A 19,434-nucleotide genomic window follows, 5' to 3' on the forward strand; every position below is an offset into this window, starting at 1 on the left:
ATTAGATTATCGATAAGGCTTCTAATCCATAGTACGCTATTAATAATTTAAGTTTTTGTGGAGTCAAAAGTTATATGTGCATTTTCAACTATACAAGGGTTGGTGCCCAGAATTCCCATCTTGTTCAAAAGTCAATTGCAGTAATTTAAAGAACTTTGCTTAACTTATCATACTCTAAAGAAAAATGTATAAACTAGTTAAAATTAGCTATGATGTTTAAATGACATAGTCATTATCACAAGGTTAAATTTCACAACCATAAATATAAGGTCGAATTCCATAAACATTACACTTTGAACCCTTTATGATTTTGCTCCCACTCCTCCTTCTTGCCTCTCTGGTTCATTCTGTCTAATATTGTCTACCTTTTAAATAAAAATGGAAGCTGCTGTTTATTTGAGTGCGGACTAAACCTTTATATAAAGAAGTTAAGAGAGGTAGATATTTTTCAAGGCAAAGTCAGAATGAGGTTGGTGACATAAAACTGGGATTGTGACAAATTACTGAATTAAAACCATTATAAAAAACGTATGCAGTTAATAACTAGACTTTTTCCACCTCAATTAAAAAAACCTTTTCAGTGTTTTAAAAAGAAATAATTATCTGAACTGGCACATCAGGATATTAAATTGTATCTAGGGATCCTTAAAATTTCTCTTTCTCTTTTAAGCCTCTCATCGTACTTGGAAATGACTACAAATATAGAAAGTATTAAATCTACCCCCTTTTACCTAACTATTGACTTTAGGATTTTTTTCCCAGAGAATATATTAGTTATGATTTAAATACACTGGCAAGTATCAAACACTCAGTATTTGATTTCTGATTTAAAAAACATTTAGAATTGGAGTGGAGTTGTGAAATTTTGGGGGAAAAAGGATGGAAGAGGAATAACCTAGTAATAGAATTTGGGTTACAGCATAAGTTTTATAGTCATAGAATAGTAATAGCTCATAAGGGCACATTTTCACAGTAGAAAATTGTGAGAAACATAAGGGCTACACTTGAAGTTTATTCTAGGTTAACTAACATTTACAATTATTTAAACTGTTATTTCTGTTAGACCATATATTCTTCATTCTGCAGCATTAAAACTGACAATACTGTAAAACCTGACTAATTTGTACTTCTCTGATTTGGAAATTATATTAAATAGAAAACTAAATTTGAATGAGATTTTTTTCATTATTATTGTGAAGACATTGATAACCCATGTATAGTATAAATAATAGCTGAGAAAACATTTTAACCTCATATAAGATAAACTCAAGCAATTTTCAACAGCTTAAAATCATTCATTTCTAGCAAATAATTGGCACACTATAAACAAAGGCTATTTTAACTCAAGTATGCCACCTAAGGGTTTCTACAAGATCAAACCTAATTGATCTACTTGAAATTATTCAACATATTTGAAAGTAATTAGGCTATATTTCTTTGCTTTAATTCATAAATTTGAATATTCACCTGGCCTTTCCTTCCAAATATTCAAAATTGGCAAACTTTTGCTGCAATATTTTGCTTGAGTTTTCAAAAGAATTTGTGCAATTCAAGAATGAAATAAAATGTCAGAAATATAAAAATAAGCAAACAGTTAACATATACCTTTGCACTCTCATGCCTTAGGTTGAAAGTCAACTCTAGGTTTGTTAGAAAGTGATCGGAAAACTCAGGATACATATCCAAAACCTCTAGCAAGTCTTCTCGCTGAATCTTATGCAAGTCACAGTATGTGAGGGCTCTTACATCTGCATTAGACTTTCCAGGTTTGGCATAAAGATGAACCATTTCTCCAAATATATCATTTTTTCCTAAGAAAAAGAAAAGAAAAAGAGGCGGAGAAAGGGAATCCAAATTCAATGATTTCCTTCTAAAAGTAAAAGGGGGTCATTAAACAATTAATCAATCCCTGATCCAGAGATTTCAAATGTAAGAGCCAACAGCCCACAGACACTTGGGCAGCAAAGTTTCAGCACCTCAACTAAATGCCCAGCCCTTGTTTGCTGACTGGAAATTTGTCTCTAAGGGTGACTGGTATTTTTATTTCTTTATCTTGATTATTTGGCTAAGCATCTAGAATGTAGCAAACATACCTTCAGTCCAGTATGCCCCACTTTGCTCGCATAAGGTCTTGCCATAGAGTATTTTAATGATACTTTCAGGTGGGTGTGCTCTGATTTTGTCAATCCAGGAATATGAGAAAGGCCACAGTGAATCAGATTCATAATCTTTCTGTCTTGGGATGGTCTCTGCAGGTGATGCTGAGCAAGGGGTTACGGTGGAGTTGTTTTAACACTTAGTGGATTGGTGGAACAACTGGAACACACCTTGCTTCCTAATACCACTTTTGAACTTGCCCTTAGTAAGTATATCCAATTGCTTAATAAATCCGGTTATATTTTCTCAACATACGTAGTCCTGCTTTTTGTTTGTTATATGGCCTTTGTTTGGGAAGTCTGTCCTTCTTGCTCTTCTGTAAAATCTAGGATTTTTTCAGTATCTAACTTCTAACAGGCCTTCCCCATCACCTCTGCCTAGTCACATACAACCTGCTTTTCAAGGTCTTATTCAATGACAAAGATAAGAACAACAGCAACAATAACAAATATTTATTGAGAACTAATAGATGCCAGGCACTGTGTCAAATGCTTAGGTGTGTTGCCTCAATTTATTCCTAAAATAATTTCATGAAGGAATTACTCACAATTATCCCAATTTTATGAATACAGAAAGCATTAAAGAGATAATTAGTCTAATGTCACCTTCTTAGTTGAATGAAATGGAGGGAGGGAGAGAGCAGCCAGAAGTAAATCCTATGCATCCTGACTCCAGAGCAAAAGTTCTTACACACTTGATAGTGTATATTTAATCTCCTTCCAGTGATTTCCCTGAATGGCATGGCCACTTGGATTTTTCTGTTTCTGACCATCAAAGTACTTAAAATTGTACTTGTGGTATCTATACTTAATAAATACTGATATATTACTTGATTATGTAACTTTTAAAGATAATCAATGGCAATGTAAAACAGTACTCTCTTGTATCTATCCTGAAGCTTCTTTTTATTTTTAGAAAAAACTCCTTGGGTATATTATTTTAGTTTTTGGTAGACAATTTCATGTATACTTCACTGTAGAAGCTATCAAAGACTTGTAAATAATAAGGTTCTAATTAATCAAAAAATGCTGTAATATTCTTGTTTTACAAGGGAATTCAATAGTGAGAAATTGAACACCATATCCTAACTTTGTAAGAAGTACTGACATTAGAAAGGATACATTAACCACAGTTTAGATAAATATGTATCAGCCTTCCAAAAACAGGATAAACAATCATAATTTGTAAGGATTTTAGGGGCCGACTTACATGGAAATAGGGACAGAAAAGGGTAATCTCCTGATATTTTTTATATTTTGGTAGCTTAGTATATATATTACTGTTTTTAAGAAAACTCTGAACTATATTAAGCATGGGCTTTGTATTTCAATAACCAACATGACTGTATATGATCCAAGAGCAAGCCAGTCCATGTATATGGCTTAGCAACACTCTAAAATTACTACTTGATGACCAAGAAAGCTTGTTACTTTCTTGTAGAAGCTAGGACTGGCTGATTTGAAGTTCAGAAATGCAATGAAGCATCCTCCTTCCCTGGCAATATAGCAGGGCAAACTGTCCTGGCCAAATTTAGTGAAAACCTAACTTGATTGTGTGACCTTGAAATGATCTAGAATATGTGTTTATTCTTTGTCAGCTTATTGGATAGAAAACCAAATTGTACACCTTAGTCAATTTGGGATATAAAAAAAACTAATATAATAAAATTATCAAAATATATAAGAAAATCACTTGAATATCTTTATTCATGTATTCGAGTTCTATTCTATGTCATACTCTGGTTCTGTATAGCAGCAGGGAAAATAGACAACATCCTGTCCTATTGGAGATAACCATCAAATGTGAACATCAAAAACTGAGTGACAGAACATCATTGAATTACATGCTCACTATTTAAGTGGAACTAGATAATCCACAGGGGAAAAATGCAAATTTTTATAGAAATTAAGGATAGGCGTTATCATAGGGAGAGTGAGGCTTAAACCTACCAGCTATGTGGTAGGAGAAGAAAATAACTGACTGTATTTTTCTCTGTTTCCTTCTTCTTCCCCACTGTCCTAATATTCTAAAGAAGAACTACAAGTTCACATGGCCTAAATTTATTTTTAAAGAGGCAGATTAAACATGTGCTTTCTTTTCACCCAAATCAGTTGAAGTTATTACTAATTTAATCTCTTTATCACCTCTATCCCTGGTTGTTATGTTCATAGGTCTATATTAATTTCCTAGTTAAGGGCTGTATGATTCCATTTAATCAAACACAGTAGGTAAAAATGCAAAAGTGCACAATGGTTAAATTAAATTCATCAAAACATAAACCCATTTCATGGCAGGGCTTTGGCACACGCTGGCAAGTATTTCCTGCAACACATATATTTTATTTTAAGGTGTTGAGGGATCAAGCATGAAGCTAAGATCTTCTAACATAAAAAAAGGAATATGATTACTATTTTCCTAAATTTGGCTTCAAATGTCTAGGTGGCTGCCAAGAACTTAAAGAGAATCATCAAAGCATTTACACGTTGGAGAAAAAGTGAGACAGTTAAGAAAACATATTTTCTGCAAGGTTAATTTGGTTTGAACTGAATTTTAAATACAGCTTACAAATTACCCACTACTCTTAAACTGTTCTTATAAATACATACATCAGTCTTTTTTTTTCTAATCATTTTAAACTGTGCTTTACAAGCTAATAACTGAATATGTCACCATGCACTTCTAAAACACTCACCCAGAATAGCCACCACAATGTCATCTTTGAGAATTTCAATAGAGCCTCTGGATAAGAAATAAAGTGCAGTGAGGACATCACCACAGTGAACGAGGGTGTCTCCTGGAGGTGCATGGGTGGTCTTGAACTTCATTGCCAAAGCTCTGAGGCAACCTTTACTTGCCCCCCGAAATGCTTTGCAGTTTTGCAGCAATGTCTGGTTGAGATGTAGACAAATGTCAGCTTGTAAGCATTCTGGGAAACCCTTTAGGACCTGAAGAAAGAAAAGAAAGAGTTTCATACTACCAGCATTCTGGGTATCTCCGCTTGAAATACAGTCTTTTTCTTGCTAATAAAACTGCAGGTGTCATTGTCACGCAGGAGTTCCTACAACTCTTCTGCCTCGCCTACCTTAATGAATAGTTGGTTTGCTAAACATGTCAAATTTTTAACTCAAATACTTGTTCTCTGAATTAACTGCAGGCATTCAGACTCAATACAAATGCTGTCTCATTAAAATGTAATGCCTACAACTTTTCACACTGTTTCTCTTTCCCTACATTATGTTATGTGGCATACTGTGCACAGATATAATGCAATGTGACAATTAATAAGACATAACTAATGAAAGGTGGTACAACTAGAAAGACAATAAACCTTTTAAAAAATCTCAAGTCAATTTAGGTTGCCATTTCTGGTATATGTCTTAGTTATAATTAGTAAAAATGTTGATCCTGAAATAGCCATGGTGTTTGTAAATGTCATATACCAGAGTGTGCTATTAGTTTACAGTATTTGGAATATTTAAATACTAAATATTTTGATAAGCACTGAAAATAGAGAAAGGCAAGGAGAACAGCAAAAACACTTTAAAGTGTAGTCCAATATTCTGAAGTGGAAATTGCACCAGAATTTGCAGAGCATACGTAAGCTTCTAAAGTGCTACTGTTTTGACAGCCTATTCAGGGGCTAATTTGAAACTTGTTGAACAGATTAAACAATAGCTTGTGACAACTGCTACTCAATCTGAATTGAATAAAATTATTTGTCATTTTCACACAATTGTCAGTATACAATGGTTCAAAGACATTCAACTTTTGCTTCTCTGTGTCCTGCTATTTTGGGTGTTGTATGCAGATTTTAATTTTTATGTTGATGTTCTCCTAACAGTACAAGCAGAATTATTTAAATATGCTTTGATGTAGAGGAATGGGACATTGTATAGTGTCCCACTATAATTTATAGTGCAATTATGCAATTTGGAGATTTCCTATCTGTTTGGATCAACCTTGGTATGCAACATATAGCTAAAATGGAGCTAAAAGTAATCATGAATTGTTTGTAAGGCAATTCCAATGTATTTGGCTCACAGAGGAACTTAAAAATTAAATCATATGAGAAAAAACATATAATTATTACTATTTTTAAATATTCAAGCAAGCACAAGGATCCTACTATGTATAGGATCACTTTGATGCAAGTAGTCAGACTAGTATATTATAAAGAGGTTCAATAAGATACCTGAAGCACAATAGTCATGATATTGTGCTCTTGTTTTCTTCACTGTATGGAATCACTCACAGAAATGGACAGGGAGCATTTTAGAAGAAAATTAATAAACCTGAATTCTAGTCATGGATTTGCCACAGGTTGACTCTTGTACAAGTCACTTCACCAATCTGTGTTTCTCTACCATAGAATGAGAATCTTTGCAACACTGAATTTAGCCAAATTTCAATAAACTACTCATAAATAGTGTGCCAATTGTTAGATACAGCTCATCCAGCTTGGGGATGCTATAGGAAATCAGGTTTTCATCCTGAAGAGTCTGTATTTCTTGGCTCAGGCCCAAAAGAAATATGCCTCCCCGTGATAAGAGTTTCTGGGCACTCATCTGTAATCTCTCCCCTTAACTGTAACTGTTCGGCTTGGTCTATGTGACTGGACTCCTTCCAGGTTCCTTGCTTGGTAGAAGACCTCTCCCACACGATAACTTGCCTGGTAATTTCCTGTTTCTGCATTTGGTTGCTGGAGGCCCTTCCTCCTCTTTGTTGGAATCTTATATCAACTCAGCTTTTCACATGGAACCAATTGTCTGGGTCTCTGATCGCTTCTGCCATCTAAACCACTTCTTTGGACTCTTTGGCAAGTGATGCCCCACTGGAATTCAATACACTTGAACTAAAATACTGGCCACTTTGCTTGGGGGCCAGCATGTTAGAATGTTGTGGCCAAATTTAGTTAACTCCAGTTTTGGGGTGTAGTATAAAAAGAACGTAGTTTATACTGGCCTCTGCATATGAATTACTTCTCCTCCCTGATGCCCACTGCTGTCTCTGAATAATTTTAAGTAATCTCATGCAGATAAAGATGTATAAAGCACTACAGCAAGTTAACAAATTAGGTTTATCCATCTGTCTCTTAAGATTCACCTGTAATAAGGTACATGAACCTTAAGATTCACCTGTAATAAGGTACATGAGGCATTTTATATTTCATATGAGGAAGATATTGCTATGAGTATAGTAGTTAGCATAAGAATACTGAGCTACTGAGCCTGTAGCTGCTACTTCTGGCATTTTCCATGAAATATCCTTGAGTAAATCTTGGAATAGAAGAAAAATTGTGTGTGTGTGTGTGTGTGTGTGTGTGTGTGTGTCTGTGTGTGTGTGCACACGCTCATGCATGTTTATGCAAGCATGCTTTGAGTTGGAAGAGAGAAAAGAGATAGAGATGAGATTCTCCATTTCCCTGAATGTGTTATATGAGCTATGGGATCAGATAGGCTTGAACAGAAGTTCTAGCTTCATCATTTACTGACTTCGGTTAAATTACTTAACTTCTCTGAAAATCAGTTTCTTTTGTTGGTGAAATTAAATTAATAACATGTATTTCACAGAGCTGTGGCCACAATTTAAAGAAGAATGTGTATAAACACTTCCATGCACAAAAAGATTTTTAATAAACAATTTACTTCAGGCTTCCTCTGTTTTTTGGTCATGAATTTATTGTTCCTGAAAAATTAGTATGTTCTTTTTAGTTAGGAATAGACAGGCAAAAATCTATTGTGTTTTCTCTTTGGTCTGCCTAATAGGATATTCTCCACTAAGTTTTGTGTTCTATTGCCTCAGCAGAGTTTAAATGTTTTGCTCATCATTGCATCACCAGTTTAAGAATAATTTTTTCTTGCTTCTGACTATAACTCTTGTTTCGTTTCTGGCTTGTTATATGTCTTGCAATACTTGCACTTAGGTTGTCACTGTGAGTTGCCCTAAATCCCTTTTGAAATTAGGCAGTTACTAAAATCAATTTACAGATACGTTCTTGGAATTCTAATAGGTTTAGAATCACCCACAGAGCTTTAAGCATGCTTCAGAAAGTTTTTTCTTATTAAATGTCCTCAACCTCCAACATTCATTCTGTTGGAAGTGAAACCCATTGGAAAGGATAACATCAAGTTGGTGGAGCCATATAGCTCCTGTTGTTAATGGAGAAAACACACAGATGTTGGTGTGAACTTGTCTAGGTTAAGGACTTCTTATATGGTATTAGCCCTTAACAGATTTTCTTAACTTTCTTAAGTCAGTCACGTAGATCACTGAAGTAAAACTCAATAAAATTAAGAGTCAGTTGCTGAATGTCTTATTAGTTCTATAGTTTTAATGGCCTAAATAAGTTAGCAGCTCTAGGATTTGGGTTCTAAGTAAAGGGACTTTAAGAGGATCAGTTAAGAGTGGAAGCTGTAGTTGAACAGAGGTAGAAGTACACTGAAAAAAGTCTGAAATAAGCGGCAGGCTTAAGAAGATATTTATCCAGGGCACCCCTTTTCATTGGCCACAGCTGTATTGTCCCTTTGGCTTCCTATTCACTGTACTTGTTTGTTTTCAGGGTTGGTTCCCTTGCTAAACTCTGACATAGAAGCTCCTTGTTTATGATTCAGATACTGGCATTTTACCAGGCCTAGCAGATCTGGTTACAAATAATTCCTATGTCAAAGGCACAAGTACAAACCAGGATGCATGCTGATTTGGTGACTGTTATATCTATTTCCACTATATTGTTCACAGCTTTCTTGACTATCCAGCCTTAAAGCTTTGAAGGTACATGTCACCTTCCACTGTGCATCTGCAGCCATGGTTTTACTGAGGCAATCTAATTTTAAAGACCAAGAAACACCACCCAGAATCAGTTTCATGGCCTGCAGCTTGAAATAGAAGTTATTCTTTCAGCAAATATTTATTAAGTATCTGTTTGATATGGTTTGGATATTTGTTCCACTCATCTCACGTTGAAATATTATTCGTAGCGTCAGAGATGAAGCCTGCTGGGTGGTGTTTGGGCATGGGGGTGGATTCCTCATGGTTGGTACTATCTTCACGACAGTGAGTGAACTCTCATGAGATCTAGTTGTTTAAAAGTGTGTAGCCCGTCCCTCCACTCTCTTTCTTGCTCCTGCTCCTGCCATATGACATACCTGCTCCCTTTTCATCTTCTGCCATGACTGTAATTTCCTGAGGCCTCTGTGGGAGCTGACCAGATGCTAGCACTATACTTGTATAGCCTGCAGAACCATAAACCAATTAAACGTTTCTTTATAAGTTACCCAGTCTCAGGTGTTTCTTTATAGCAATGCAAGAATGGCTGAATATACTGCTATATGACAGGCACTATGCTAAGCATGGGAGCATAACAATGAATTAAACATGTCTGAAAATATATCTGGACTTCACGCCTTTCTCTCAATGCTCACATTAAAACAAAATATTACAGGGATAACCTGAATTTCCCACATTCTACTTTCATTTCAAATTTGGACATTTGTACTATACATTTATAATACTAAATGGTTGTTCAAAGAAATTCTCAAGGTAAGAATTAATTTAAGGCAAATAAAAAGTTCTAATGGCATTTTTAAAATGCTGGCTTATATGGGGGCAGATTTTAAAAATTTCAAGTTACAGAAAATTTTTTCAAGGCTGCTACAAATCCTTTATCTTTATTATAATATAATATTGCTTGAATATTTTATAAATGTATTAACTCCTCTTTACTTGAATTTATGTGAATACAACTCTTTGAGACTTTCAAAATCACATCATGACTTACAAATGAGAATTTGTTCTTTTAAGTGAGTATGAAATGCTTTCTGTGATTGTTAAATCAACCCTATAGTTTAGTACTTAAGGACCCGCAATTTAAAGACATTCTAACACAAATAATCCGACAACAACAAAACAAAATAGCATATTAAATCATAGCAAAACTCATAAAAGGAATCACACAAAACAGAGAGCAAAAATGAAAGTATTATTTCATACTAAACATCTAACAAACATGACTAGATAGTAATTCAGAAGTATTTAAATTTATGTAAAACTTCCCTAAAATGTGCATATGCTGACACACGCTTAATGGCATACAATTATAATATTGTTAATATTTGTAATTAGATAGTATGTAAATTCAAATTTTCTTCTACTGAGTAATGAATGCAAAAATGAATGTATGCCGAATTTAATATAAGACTGAACTTCTGATTTGATGCATGTTCTCATCAAAATGGCATGTCTTATTAAGTTTTAATAAGTAATTCTTTAGATTTAAACATAAATTTAAACATAATATATAAAATAATTATAATATCTATTTTATATGTTGGGGTGCAAATGGAAAAGAAATTTAGCTCAGGACTGCGACAGATTTTAATGAAAGAAATGTGTCCTATGCATCAATCAGTGGAGTCAGAAGAGAGAAATATCCTAATAAATAAAGTTGTTTTTCCTATTATATGTCACTATTCTGTCACCTTTCAAGGAGAAAAGACAGATATTAATCTTCTTGATCAAATTTTACCTGGCTGCAGATAAAGGTATCTAAAATGGATTTAAATATTCATAATATATTGACAATAAAGTATTACTCTTTCTTCAAATCAAAAATACAAGATTCCATATTTGCTGTTTCTAAGCCCGAGCTCCAAAACACTCTCTCTTAACGGTGGCTACATTTTCTCGATTCTGTTTGGATGAGTGTCAATAATTGAGTTGGTTCTTTTCTTTTTTTAATAACAAAATGAGTCTCTCCAGACTCCTTCCATAGGATTGTAAATTCCTGTATTTGCTTTCTGAAAAGAATGAAAATGTATTCTCTAATAGATATCCCATATCCAGATAGTACAAGAAGGTTTATCTATATTGTAATAAATGGTTTTTTTATTTATTTCACTTAGCATATTTGCAGAGGGGAGAATTCCCAAAGGCAGGCTGAATAAGGCACATTTAGGAAGTCTGAATGTGGCAAATGACTCCTCTAAATAGCACATTAATCATATGGATGACTTTGGCAGCTGTGATAACTGACATTAGGAAATTTTCTAGGGAAATTCTCTGAGTCATTAAATATACTTAAATCTTGACACATTAGGATTAATTAAAACACAAATTAACACTCCCTATGAAACACTAAACCTCAAGCATGATTATCAAACAGATGAGTAATATATTAAAACCTTAAATCTTTCCTAGTGTACAGCTTTAATATTTTATAGACTCTCCTGATTCTGATAAAAGCATTGTTTTCAATGTGGGCATTCAGCTTCTTAAAAATCTTTAGCACTTGTAAGATACTAAACCATGCTTTTTGTTGTTTGTAGAAGGTAGTGTCGCAACTTAATGAATTCTGTAATTTCTAGGTCATTTAAGATCACTTTATTCCTATGGGTTAGCCATTAAGAAATAGGAAACACATATTTCTTGTTTCTTTGGCAATTACATGTCTAATACTCCATTTTAACCACTGATCATGATAGGTGAACTCTTATAGTTGTTTTAATCTTACAAATATGTATTGCCTAGTTTGAAATCCAAAGTGTTTCATCATCTAATTTCTTATTTTACTTTCATGTAGCTGATGAGAAAATAAGGAACAATTTTATTTTATAAAGTGCTTGCATAAGGCCAGAATTTTGTCAAAGCAGAGCATTATGGAATGCAGAAGTGTGGGAATATTTGTAAGTGTTGAGAGAACAAACTAATTTTCTTAATGTAACTTTTCAATATTTAGCATATAATTGATATCCCTTAGGGAAAGAAATAAGGACAGAATAAAAACCTGTCATACATGGACAGAGATGACAATATTGTAAATCCCAAATCAGTTTTGGTAATGGTAAAGAGTCCTTGAAAAGTGAAACAGAATTATCCTTGCTACTTCTCCTTCCTTCTCCTGCAACTCCAGTTAACAGTATAACTATGAGATGTTCCATTGCTTTTGGAAGAAAAGTTACACTTTATCCTGATCTAAATTAAGTCAGGGCCAAGGATGGGTAGGAGTGTGGGTGATGATGTGTGGGCAGAGGCGATTTATTGCTTTCATACACATGTCCTTGTTACCCAGGCTCTGGAGTCCTTCTGTTAATTCCGCAGAAGGCTGACTTAAAAAAGGGTGCCTCCGGATTTCTAAAATGAGGTCTCAGGGGAAAAGCTGGAACCCATTAAGGTTTCCAAGGGCAACAGAAGGGATCTGCAACCTGAGGAGCATTTTAAGGACCTCTCCTCCTTGCCCCTGCTCAATTATTTGAGAGAGGTAGTGGGGGAAGGGATGAATAGAGTATAACCATACTGGATTCTGTTGAAGGCCCTGCAAATAGTTCTTCCCAAATGGATTGATTGTAGATGACCTTAGCTTGCCTACAAAGTATGGAAAAAGGAGGTACAGTCTACCAGGTGATAAGAATAATTTAAAAACCAACATGTACTTAAAATACCATCTTGAACTTGAATCAAGTTTTATGGTTTTAGAAACATTTATCATGTATCGTATTTTAGCATTGAATTTTTTTTATTGAGTTGTCAACATTATGTGAGGAATATACATTGGCAATCACCCCAGTTTTCAAATTTGAAAGCAGAGGCAATGTAGTAGGAATTTTATTTGTAAAAGAGACTCCAGGGCTCCTTCAACCATTTTGACTTGCCATTGCTGTCCATCAAATTGGATTTCTAAAGTTGCTGCCAGTATAGTGAGACATAAAATGTTTCCCATTCATCCCATTTTTTGGTTTTATAGAAAAATAATAAAGGATAAAAACTGAGCTGAGATGCCCTTTTCATTTTTTATCTGTTGGGTATTTGTTCCTCTGGAATTTTAAGACTGGACAACAATGCAATTTTTTTTGAGGGAAAGTGGATGACTGCATTATTAATTATCCAACTTTTTGCAAAAAATTGGAAGCTTTCAAAATAGCAAAAGTTCTCTTCCTTTACCTGACAAATTCTCCTCCTATTAAATGTATTGACTGTTACCTGGGACTCTGAATGTTCCAAATCCCAATGTATCTATGTACATTTCTGTTTCTACCACTTGAGTCATGAAACAGCTGTGTGTGTTCCAAACCTATTTGTGCCAGCTGAGCTTGTTAGTGGAATTATATAATTCAATTATATAATACAAAAAAATAAAATTTTGTGTAAAGAAGGAAAGCAGTGTCTCCCCTTGCCCATTCCAACTATGAAAATAAAAGCAAATGCTTCAAAAATCTTTTATAAAGGTGGGTCATTAAGAAAAATGCAACCAGATTTTTGGATTAGGTGTGAGATCTTACATGTCCGAAAAGTAGAAATTTTATAGTCACTAAACTCTGATTATAATCCAAGAAATAAGTAAAAACAATTAAAAAGAAACCATAAAAAAGGAGTACTTAGAAATTAAGAAAAATACTCAATTGTAACTTTTTGATAAAAAAGGACATAATTTAGAAAACAATAAAATGAGGACATTTCATATTAACAGTTGCAGAACTACAGAAGCTAGGTATACTCAATGCCTTCCTTAGCAAAAATACTCAAACATCAAAATAGTTTAATACAAATGTTAACAATAATAAAGTTATCACAAAAGTAAGAAAGAGGGAATTAATGGAGGCAAATACTGAAAATGAAAAGAATAGTAGCAAGATAGCTTAAATACCTCTAAGGGCTAAGTCCTTGAACAAACTCAAATAAAATATATAAATCTTTTAAAGGTCTGCTGAAGGGAAAAGAGAGAGAGAAAAAATATGCAAGTTCAGGAACAAGAAAGCAGATATATGGGCTGAAAATATTAAATTTTAAACAGGAAATATTAAATATCTTATAAGAGAAGCGTATGTGCAATTGTACAACTGTGGAAGCCTAGATAACATACATAAAGTCTTGATAAAATTAAAATTATTATATTGACTAAGGAAGAACTAGAACAAATAATTACCAAGTAGAGTGGGAGAGGTGATTAAAGACCCACTAATAAAACAACCAGGTGATTTTACAACTGATTTCTTTCTAACACTTGAAGAGCATATGACCACGAATGAACATCATTATATAATAGATGTGAAATACTAAACAATTGACTAACCAATAGTGTCAACAATGCATCAAAAAATCTATAACCAGAAGTCCTACCCAGAGGAATTAGATAAGAAAGAGAAATAAAAGGCATCCAAATAAGAAGTCAAACTACCTATCTTTGCAGATGATATGATTCTGTATCTAGAAAACCCTATACATTCCACCAGAAGACTTCTAGATTTGATAAACAAACACAGTAAACTTTCGAGATATGTAAACTTTCAGTCAATGTACAAAAATCCATAGCATTTCTATACACCAATAACACCCAATTTCACAGCCAAGTTAAGAATGCAATCTCATTTGCTATAGCCACATAAAGAATAAACTATGTAGGAATATAGAAGACCAAGGAGGTGAAAGTTATCTACAGTGAGAATTACAAAATAATGCTGGAAGAAATGAAAGGCAACATAAAAAATGGAAAAAAAATTTCATGCTCATGGATAGGAAGTATAAATATTATTAAAATGACCATATGGCCCAAAGAGATATACAGATTCAATGCCATTCCTGTCAAAATACCAAAGTCATTTTTCATAGAACTAGAAAAATTATTCTAAAAATGTATGAAACCAAAAGTGTGCCTAAATTGCCAAAGGAATTCTAGGCAAAAAGAACAAAGCTGGAGGCATCACACTACCCAACTTCAAAGTCTACTATAAGGCTACAGTAACCAAAACAGCATGGTACTGGTGCAAAAATAAACACAGATGAATGGAATAGGATAGAAAAAACAGAAATAAATCCATACACCTACAGCCACCTGATCTTCAACAAAGCTGACAATAACAAACAATGAGGAAATTATTCCTTATTCAATAAATGATGCTGGGATAACTGGCTAGCCACATGCAGAAGATTGAAACTGGACCCTTACGTCTCTCCATCAACAAAAATTAACTCAAGATGGATTAAAGACTTAAATATAAGACCTAAAACCAATACAAAACCCTCAAAGAAAGCCTATGAAATGCCATTCCAGGCCATAACATTATATGGTATTTTCAATCTTGGCAAAAAATTAATGACTAAGTTCCCAAAAGAAATTGCAACAAAAACGAAATTGAAAAGTGGAACCTAACTGAATGAAAGGGATTCTGCATGGCAAAAGAAACTATCAACAGAGTAAACAGACAACCTACAGAACGGGAGAAAATATTTGCACACTGTGCCTCTGATAAAGGTTTAATATCCCGAATCTATAAGGAAATTAAGCAAACCAACAAGCAAAAAAAAAAAAAAAAAATCAAAAAAAAAAAAAAAAAAAAAAAAAAAAAAAAAAAGAACTCAATAAAAAAGTGGGCAAAGGACATGAACAGATGCTTCTCACAAAAAGGCATACAAGTGGCTAAGAAACATATGAAAAAATACTTATCATCAATAATTATCAGAGAAATGCAAATCAAAACTCCAATGAGATACCATCTCACAGCAGTCAGAATGGGTATTATTAAAAATTCCAAATGCAATAGATATTGATGAGGTTGTGGAGAAAAGGGAACCCTCGTACACTGCTGGTGGAAATGTAAATTAGTTAAGTCACTCTGGAAAGCAATGTGGAGATTTCTTAAAGAACTTAAAAGAGAACTATTCCATTCAACCTAGAAATTCCACTATTGGCAAATGCCCAAAGGAAATTAAATTATTCTATCAAAAAGACACGCACTTGTATGCTTATTGCAGAACTATTCATAGCAAGACATGAAACCAATCAAGGTGCCCATCAATGGTGGATTGGATAAAGAAAATATAGTACATATATGCAATGGAATACTATGCAACCATAAAGAGAATGAAATTATGTCCTTTTCAGCAACATGGATGCAGCTGGAAGCCATTATTCTAAACAAACGCAGGAACAAGAAACCAAATACTACATGTTCTTACTTATAAGTGGCAGGTAGACATTGAATACACATGGACATAAAGATGGGAACACTAGACATTGGAGACTGCTTGAGGAGGGAGGATGGAAGGGAATAGTGGTAAGAACAGGTATCACCAGACATTATGCTTACTACCTTGGGATCATTTGTACATCAAGCCTCATTGGCAATTTACCTATGTAACAAACCTGCATAGGTACCCCCAAACCTAAAATAAAAGTGAAAGAAAGAAAAAAATTTAAAAATATATATTTTTAAAAATCTATGATCCAGTAGGATTCATTTCCTGAGTACAAGGATATTTTAGTAGTATTTGTCTTAACACTTCTTTAATTAAAGCAATGATTAATATTTTTCTTCAAATAATAATTTTATTTTTTTAATTACATTTTAAAAATAAAAATCAACTTTTCAAAATTATTTTGGAGATTCTAGTGAACCCCAATAAAATACCCCAATAAATGATTGCTATTAAAAAAAGAAAATGAATTTATCTCTTTTTGCTGGTGATATGACTGTATACTTGGAACATCCAAGATTAAATCCTCAAGAGGACCTCCCACCATTCAAACAAACCAGAACTAACTAAATTAAACCAAACTAAAGAAGAAGTATTATCAGAATGAAGTCAAATTGAACCAAACCAACCGATAAAAAGTCCTTTAGAATTTGTTAAAGAAAACCAAATTGACCCAAAACTTGGCTCCAGAGAAAACAAATTAAAACAAACAAAAAAATTCTAACAGAATTTGTTAAAGTGGCTGGATAGAAGATAAATAGTTTTATTCTTTATTATCTATAAGTAGGTAAAAATGGAAATGTGTAATATATTTTATTCAACTCACTATGCTATATAAAAATCAATAAAGAAATTTAACAAAAAAATAAAATTTCTAAGAGGAAAATTATAAAATCTTATTGAAAAAGATTTTGTTTTTTAAGATACAAACCAGTGGTTCTCAATCTTGCCTATGTATTACAATAGATTAATAAAAAAACTGACACAAACTACTATAAGCAATTCTGATTTAACTATTATAAAATATTTCATATGATTTTGATGTACAGGATGGATGAGAATTTAATATTTAAATGCCAAAGTTATATTTAAATAAGGGTTAGAGTAGACCTACAATCCATTTTCTATATTTCCCCAAGAAATAACAAGGAAGAAAAATGGCCAGCTTCTGACAAACATTAGTGACTTGCTCCTGGCAAACCCACTAAGGGTATTTATTAGTGGAATAGTCCCATTTATGTAGTATTTTTAGCAGGATATTTCTAAATAATCACCTATAGCAGGCCAATCTTTCATCAATAGACTTAATACAACATGACTTTCCGGAAAATGTCATATAAGCTGTGTAATGTCCAGAATATAAAATGTAAATCTTTAATGACCAAAAGAGATCCTTTTTAAGTGTTGAATAATCACATATATCATTTAGAGTCCTCTTAGGTTAAATCTGAGCCAGTACTCATACTAATATGGCAAGGAAGATCTCCGTGCCTATGCTCATAATTTGTTAATCCTTGAAATTATTAGTAAATCTTGACAGTGGTTATGATTTCTCATTCTTGGGAACCAGATTTAATAATCTGATCTTTAGGTTATCTCAAAAGTCCAACATGGAGTAAGTTGTAACTGAATTAAAACAGTCATTTTTTTGGAAGAATAAATGCTCTCAAACAGCCAAGGGAAATAAGCAAAATAAGATGATTAAGTGTCGGCCTACTTTAACAGATGTTAAAATATGACATAAAGCTGCTAAACACAAATTATTCCTTTTTTTCTTTTTCTTTTTCTAGACAGAGTCTTGCTCTTGTTACCCAGGCTGGAACGCAACGGCATAATTTCAACTCACTGCAGCCTGCGCCTCCTGGGTTCAAGCGATTCTCCTGCCTCAGCCTCCCAACTAGCTGGGATTATAGGTGCCCACCACCACATCCAGCTAATTTTTGTATTTTTACTAGAGATGGGGTTTCACCATGTTGGCCAGGCTGGTCTTGAACTCCTGCCAGCCCTGAGTTGATCCACCCTCCTTGGCCTCCCAAAGTGTTGGGATTACAAGCATGAGCCATTGTGCCCAAATAAGCCAAACCATTCTTATGCTACACTGAGCAGACAAATAGAGCAGCTTTTAGAGTCTAGATATGTATCCCAATTATACCCAAAGATGTAATGTGTGACACAGGTGGTATTTTAATTAAATAAATAAAGAATGGCTTATTTAATAAATTCTACCACAATTATTTTCTATTCATGTGAAGAAAATCATTTACAAAAATGGATTTCAAACAGATTGTGAAGTTTTCTTTCTAATCCTATACCAAATCTTATTTAAAAATTTGGGAAATTACTCATATAATCCAAAGGTTTAGTAGGGTCTTTTTAAAACAGGAAAGGATCTATGAGCTATATAATAAAAGTTAACCAATTAGACAATATTTAAAAAAAACAGCAAAACTTTTGTATCCGAAATAGTCCTTAAACAAACATACTGAAAATACATTAGAATCAAATTACAATATAAAAAGCATTAATATCTACAAAGAATTCTTATTAAATAACACGAAAAAAGATAATTGAAAATATGAAAAAATGCTATGAATGGACAATTCATAGAATAAAAAAAGCCAAATAATGTGTGTATGTATGTGTGTGTGTGTGTGTATGAGTGAATGAAAAAGGTGCTTAAAATCAATAGTAGCTCAAAAATTGTCATTAGAGTAAAAACAAACTTTCACATATTCATTAAACTGGCAACAATTAAAAAGAACCATGACACCCAGTACTAGTAAGAGGAAGGTGGAAAGGAACCAACATTGTTGATAGAAATACAAATTGTTAAGCATTTTTGGAATGTAATGTTACCATAGCTATTAAAATTAAAATGACATATAATTTTGAACTCAAAAATCCCTTGAGAATCTACCCATAAAAATAAAGTGTTAGTAAAGGAAGTATATGTAAGTGGGTTTATTGCAGTATTGTTTGAAATGGCATGAAATTAGAAATCAAATGAATGCCCAGAAATGAAGCCATTAGTATAAGAGAAGACACCATTAATATAAATGTAGTATGTAGTTACATAATATTATATTATGTATTTTATAGTTATAGTATATAAAATAAACTACTGTGGAATGTATGTGCCATTAAAAGGAATGAATTAGTTGTATCAGCCAGCTTGGAGGTATTTTCACAAGATATTAAGTGAGAAACATGGACTGCACGTAATTAAATGTTTTTAATAGATTACGCAATTACATAAATATGTAAATATGTATATATATGTATACATGCAAATATAGGTATAATTATATTAGC

General features: G+C 33.3%; 1 protein-coding gene across 1 annotated transcript in view; it reads right to left on the reverse strand.

The window, feature by feature from the left end:
- The window catches only part of KCNH7 (potassium voltage-gated channel subfamily H member 7), a 470,024-nt gene that overhangs the window by 33,864 nt on the left and 416,726 nt on the right, over positions 1-19,434 (reverse strand). The window contains exons 10-11 of the mRNA XM_037745216.1: positions 4,850-5,102; positions 1,606-1,811 (exon numbers count right to left, since the gene is read on the reverse strand). Coding sequence (XP_037601144.1) covers positions 1,606-1,811; positions 4,850-5,102 — 459 coding nt within the window. The remainder of the gene's footprint in view (positions 1-1,605; positions 1,812-4,849; positions 5,103-19,434) is intronic.

This window comes from Cebus imitator, unplaced genomic scaffold (genome assembly GCF_001604975.1).
Source record: "Cebus imitator isolate Cc_AM_T3 unplaced genomic scaffold, Cebus_imitator-1.0 Scaffold10, whole genome shotgun sequence".
Lineage (NCBI taxonomy): Eukaryota > Metazoa > Chordata > Mammalia > Primates > Cebidae > Cebus > Cebus imitator.